This window comes from Meleagris gallopavo, chromosome Z (assembly GCF_000146605.3).
Source record: "Meleagris gallopavo isolate NT-WF06-2002-E0010 breed Aviagen turkey brand Nicholas breeding stock chromosome Z, Turkey_5.1, whole genome shotgun sequence".
NCBI classification, from domain to species: Eukaryota; Metazoa; Chordata; class Aves; order Galliformes; family Phasianidae; genus Meleagris; species Meleagris gallopavo.
In genome coordinates this window covers 30078405-30085079 of record NC_015041.2, presented here as the reverse complement: position 1 = coordinate 30085079, position 6675 = coordinate 30078405, and the positions used below count along the sequence as shown (strand labels likewise).

Sequence of the window (6675 nt, the reverse complement as noted above, 5' to 3'; positions counted from 1 at the left end):
TTTTTCCAAATGAACAGGTCAAAATAAGGCTAACACTTTCAGTAACCTGATATAAATAGCTTGTGATGCCCTCACAGTCAAAATACTCATCCAATTCAACCACCAGTGAAGACACAGAATCATACAACCATAGTGTCCCGAATTGGAAGGACCCACAAGGGTCATCAAATACAACTCTTAGACACTCTACTACCCTGCAACTGGGATCAAAGATTATGTTTATTTTAAATGTGGTTTTATTTGGTTATTTATTTATTTTTTTACATTTAGAATCTAAGACATCTTTAAGACAGAATTAAAGGTCATGTCAATATATATATTTTTTTTACATCAGATTTGTATGAGGGTGTTAAGACACTCTGCTGTACATACACTTCCTTCACTGAGAAGAGAGAAGGAAGTACTATGATCCAGGCGTACAGAATATTGAAAAAGCTCTCAAATGCATCAATAAAGTCTAGAATCTACATTCATTCAATAAACAGTCATTGGAGACTGAAACATGAAATAATTCATCAGTATTTTCCAACAAGCCAATCCACAAAAAACTCAAATATTAAAAGAACAATCTCTCTGAAGACAAAAAGAATGGTGACCAATATGTAACGTTACACCAATACATTACTATTACATGAGCTGCACATTCAGCCAAAATTCATTTCTCCACTTTCACAGATAGCTTTTGCCCAGCTCCTTCTTAAAGAAAGCAAAGCAATCACCACAATTCTTACTAAATACTCTTCTACTAAGTACTTTTCAAGAAAATACACTTAATTGTACAAAAACTCAATAATCCCCCTCCAGCCCCCATTTGGCCCATCTGGTTGCAAAAAATTATATTAATTATACATACCAGTTCTTCAGGTTATGACTACATTTCTATTTAAGATCAAAGATTATTTGAAACTTAAGTTGCTAATCCTTGGCATATCCCATATAGATGATATGCATACATGAATGTGTGTGTGTATATATATATACATATATTTATCTGTTTGACCCAGTTATTAAATACTGTTCATGTGAATTGGACTCAGCTCTGAATCATCTGTTCTGTCACCTTTAGTTTGCACTGCAGCTGTTTCATCTCTAAATCAATGTTCTTTGAAGGAGCTGGTGTGACTTCACTCTTGCCAGCAGTTTGAGACAGATGTTCTCTCAACTTCAATTTTCCTTGTAAATCTTCCTTTTCCTGTTGCCATTTGGCCAGATTGGAGGTCAACACCTGCTTTACAAACAGAAGGAACAATCACTATTGCATCCTAAAAATACTTCTGCTGGATCGTATCAGATGTTCTGTGGTTTGCAATTCAAGAAGAATGAAACAGAACATGGTATCTATTATTATACTGCATTGTTGTAGGTTGAAGTCTCTAGTCCATGCAAAAATGAAGTCTGGCAGGAGAGAGAAGTAAAATAACATCAAAAACAAACATTCTTTTTAAAGGCAATCTGATTCAACTTTAACTGTTGCAATTTTTATCATCACAGGCAAAAATTTTCATTTTAATGACAAAATTTCATTTTAATTAAAAAAAAACAACAACTGTAATGGTAGTTACTGTTGAAACCTATTTACCTAGTGTCTCTCTGGGACTTTGAAATTATTTCTATACTGATAAAGAAGTACCAAGATTTCTCAAGCATCAGAGTGTATTAAATAAAGGTGGTTAAATGTCAGATCTGTTTAATGGTGACCACTGTATGCTCGCTTGAATTTCTGTGTTGATAACTAACTGCTATAAAACATACACTCTTCTCTTGGCTTTTGTTTTGATATTTGTAGGGCTTGTAGAGGTTAAAGCAAAGTGGACCAGCTGCACTAAATATCTTCTGGTTGGCTGGTCTTTACTCATGTTGTGTTATTTCTTCCCTTTCACATATATGCACCATAGCCAGAGAACCACATATTCCATAACCTTGACTCTAGGGCTGAGGTACTTAAGTGGTAAAAGCCAAGCTGGAGCAGGACAGGATAACAGATGTTAGTTGTTTATTCCACTGGGTAGGTCTTACCACCCTATACTGCAGCCAAAATGCTTCTCATTTAGCAACATAAATGCTAAGTCCAATTAGCAGACGAGGCTTGTTAGGGATTTAGTTCAAATAAATAACATGCAAACTCTCAGTCTTGTTGCACTTGATTGACAACTGACAAGACATTTAATCTTTGAAACAATGTATTTCACAGCACTCCTAATAGAGGCATTCTTTAAATAACAAAATATTTTAATTCGAATGATAATGAATATTATCCTATGAAAAGTGGAAAATAAATAATCTTCATGCTAGTGTTTAACTTTCACAAATCCATAGTCAGGAGCAGAGGCCTAATGACACTCTGCTCCTGAAGCTGTATCTTTTTAATGTAAAGAAGATTGTAACATCATAGTTCAAAATAAGGAACAATAATACAAAATCATACTGGAAGTATCTCAAAAGAGAAAAAAAATTGAGTGATAAGAAACTGAAGAAGAGAATACAGTTAGAAATGACTAAGTGTGTCTACATGTTTTCTATGTGTGTTTATATATCCACTCTTCCACACCAGACTTATGAGAATCCCACGAATATCCAAATAAATGAAATGCTAGTTACAGACATGTTTATTTTCATTATAAATGACTTCAGAAATTGTGCATATTTTACATTAGCTTAAAAATTATCACCAACACAAGAAAATGCATTATAAAGTTGAAACTCTGATGGTATTTTATACCCAAGTACGTTTATTAAAGCCAATAGGTAGTCTACATGTCTACCTGAGATAAGTACTGTTCTTAGTAAAAAGGTTAATATTCCTGTCTGGCATCATTACTGACAGAGAAATAGAGTTCATGTATACAATAATTGGTTGTTCCATAATCTATTATTCTTACAATTAGCACAATATAGTTAAAAAAGGACAAAATGAAGACTTCTTTAAAAAGCAAAACAAGTAACAGTACAGAAAGATATAGGTTAATTTGTCTAGTATTGTCAATATTTCTACATGCAATTTCATGATTCAGTGTTTCTATACTAAATTATTCATAAAAAAAGCAAAAAAAAAAAAACCCTAAACTACCATAGCTAGATCTATATCTGATTAAAATTAGAGATTCCCCTATATCTGCCCAAGATAGAGAGCTACTTACAGAAGTTTCTTAGGATGTTTAAGACTACTGCTGCCAGCAAAATGCATCCAGGTCTAAAATGTTATGATTGCAGTGGCCACATTGCCAAAAATGGCAGCAAACAAATTGAAAAAGAAAGGCGCATAACTGGACAGGTGCCAAAGAAGACACTGCTGTGTTGGCTGTATAATTTACTTAAGTGAGGAAGTAGAAAATGTATGTCATATGTAAATGTATACAAATATTAAATGTGGAAATCAAACCTATTGGAGTAAAGTCAAAGTAGTATGCACAGGACAAACCCCATTAATTTGCAAAACCACACAAAGGCAGGCACGTAACTGCAGTCTGATCAAGGCTTTCATTCTTTTTTAGACACACTAGGTATTCGTGTTTGTGTGTTACCACACACACAAATCCTGAGTGACAGAGTAGAAAGGATTTGCTCCAAGGGAAGAGGTCACTAGGACGAAAGGTAGAATCTTAAACACCAGCTAGACCAGATGTTTGTAAAGGAAGGCTACCGCTGTTCCTCCAAGATGTAGCGGCCTTTGTCTGCTGCACCTCCTCCAGAGTGTTTTGGCTTAACAGATGTTTATAGATTCAATATTTTATTAACACCCATCTATCTTAATCTCCTTGCTCCTGGTATACCCATGAAAGTCTGTTCTGCTATACACAAAGGGATAAGTGATGAAATCTTAATTTCTGTGCAGGAAATACAAAACTCCCAATGATTCAGCAACATGTTTTACCATACTCAGAAACACAGATACAGGCAAGATTCAGTGGATTCATGTAGGAAGCTCCTGGAAAAGTCTACTACTCCCCCATATCACAACTAGTCAGTGAGGAGCTTCAAATACAGATCTACAGTAGACTCACTCTCCTATGCAACTAGAATATACGACACTTCTGCCAGTGGTGACTGCCACCACACTGCTGCCATTGGCACTGCTGCAAATGAAATCACAGGTTAATACAGCATTAGCAGATTAAACAGAATGTATTTCTGTGCAAGATACACAGAAATGCAGAACAGGATGTAAATCAGGCATTCTTGAAATCCTCATGAAGCAACGACAACCTTATACTATTCATTTTGTAATCCAACTAAAACCAGTATAAACATCACTAGATGTGTTAAGATTACACTTAGTAATTTTCTCATCCTAGAACTCTGGCTCACAAACAGTGCAATATGTGTAAGGATATTTCTCTAAAAGACTTGAATACATTGACTTCCTTTTTCTTTTCTCTAAAAAAACTTGCAACAGTAGGCCATAAAATACAATTGCTATGCTGCAGAGCTCGTATAGCAAGTTCCATTTTAAAATCCAACACTGCTTTTAAAACAAGAACACTCTTCTTCCACAGCTTTAGATCATTCATGAAAAATATGTAAGATAAGCAGTACTTTTTGAAAACACAAACTATGAAACACCTTTTCAAAGCATACTAGCAGGTATTGAGGTACTTAACAATCCTCCATTTATAGCCAGTCCCACTAATCTTGACCCCGTTTCATTCTCTTGAATCAAAACCTAATTCCGCCTGATGAGTCACAGAAAACAAAGCTAAAATAAATAAAAATGGTATGCAGCTATTTGAAAATATGAAAATATATGTACAAATTCTAGACTAGAAAGCCAACAGTGCTGCATACTTAACGTGATGATACACAGAAAAGGCTAATAACTCCAAATTGCTAGTGAAAGTTTTCTTCATATGCATGCTGATTACTTAGCATTCCAGACATGCATAGAAAATATGAAACAGAAGACTTTGCTGATTTAATACTCTGTTCCTAAATCGAAACAAACATCCAAAAAATGCAAGAAAAAGTTTTAAAATGTAAATGTTATTTGCCACTTATTTTTCTGAAATTTTAGTAAAATATACTGCATCACTCAGTTATTAATTTTATTTCAGCCAAATGTAGTTTCAGCATCTGACTGTGTTTCACAAAATGTCAAGTAAATGAAGGTAATATAGAGGACTTTTTGTCAGTGCTTTAGGTAGTTGTTAGACTTCAGTAGCCTTTAGAGACCATTAAGTATCCTTTGGCTAATTGGCCAATGGTAGATTAATCCTCTTTTTATTCTAGCAGCACTATTTTAACACCCTTTGCACTCTGTCAGTGTAGTATCTGAATGACAAAATAATATTGTGCATGAATAATAAGCAGAAAAGTTAAATTAACATTTCATGTTTCACATGTCATACCTTTGTGTCAGCGGAAAAAAACCCTCTTTTAAAGCCACTGACATTCAACTTCTTTAAACAATCTCATGTTGACATCTTATTGAGGTGAATCTTCCTAATTACTGCTAATTGCCTATCAAGAAAAAAAAAAACCTTCCTTGAAGTGCAATTGTCTAGTATAGATGAACATAGCTCCAGTGTGCATAGTAAAGACAGGCATGGCACTCGAGGTGTGCTACATTATTATGAGGTCATACTAAATATGGTTTGCAATGAACAAAGCAGCTTTTAAGAATGTTTAAGGCACTGAAAATGTCAATCTCTCATGAAGTGTTTAAATTAGTTCCCAGCAGAGAAATACAGATATCAGCATGCAGATAAGAGGCATATTTCTCTTCTCAGGTATTTTAGTAAAGAAAAAAGTTGTCCTCTTGATAATGTCATTGTCACACAAGCAGGGTTCAACAGATTGATGAAAGTAAAGTGGCCATTTCACATATACCAAATATAAACTCAGCTATTCTTGGGAATATAGGTGTTTTCACCACCAAATGAAAGCCCTTATCAAAGACTGAATCTCTTTCCAATCATGCACTAGAACTGACAAATCACAGAGAGTAAGCATTGTTTCTAAAGAGCTATTAACTGTACAAAATGTCATAAACAAATGGTTTACTTGTAATTTTAAAGCAGGTATTTTGTATCCAAATGGTGTATGTAAGTATTTTAAAAATTATTTTATAACTTTAAAAAACTTAGTATTACCACATTTGACCTGGTTAAGGCATTTGATGAAATGAAAAAAATAATAATTGAAACTAGTGCAGATAGATTCATTTTATTTTCTTTGTTTCTTTTTGTGAATGATAAATCAAGACCAGAGCATATACATTTATTCCAGAGAAACACACAAACATGTTTCTATTAACAGATCAGAGTAATACAATCATCTGCTGTAATAAACAACAGAGAGTCCTGAGTACAGATCTGCATCATGAATATCTAACGAATTTCTCATATTATGGAAAATAAGTAAAATTTATCTTCCAGAAAACAATTTACACAACGAAAATGCTTCTGAAAAATACAATCTGTATAATGATAACAGCAGTTCAAACTTAAAGGTTTTGACCTGAAGCAACTCAATGCGTTCTCTATCAGTTTCATTTTACATCTCTCTGTGAGTAAATACTGCTGTATCCTATGCTTAATTTTTATATTCATTAAGAACTACATCTTGCTTTCAGGTTAAAGCAGATGCAGTACTCCTTATCTCCTTCCAAATATAATAACTTTTAGCTATGTATGCAATACTACTTATGGACATTTTTTCATTATATCAATTTGATGATCC

General features: G+C 33.9%; 1 protein-coding gene across 2 annotated transcripts in view; it reads right to left on the bottom strand.

Moving 5' to 3' along the window:
• LOC104915035 (centlein-like) overlaps positions 1 to 6675 on the bottom strand; it is a 449820-nt gene that overhangs the window by 268664 nt on the left and 174481 nt on the right. Inside the window, exon 7 of one of the 2 annotated variants that reach the window (XM_019610484.2) lies at positions 1061 to 1228. In XM_019610484.2, the coding sequence (XP_019466029.1) occupies positions 1061 to 1228 (168 nt within the window). The remainder of the gene's footprint in view (positions 1 to 1060; positions 1229 to 6675) is intronic. The other variant, XM_019610485.2, reaches the window with a different exon arrangement.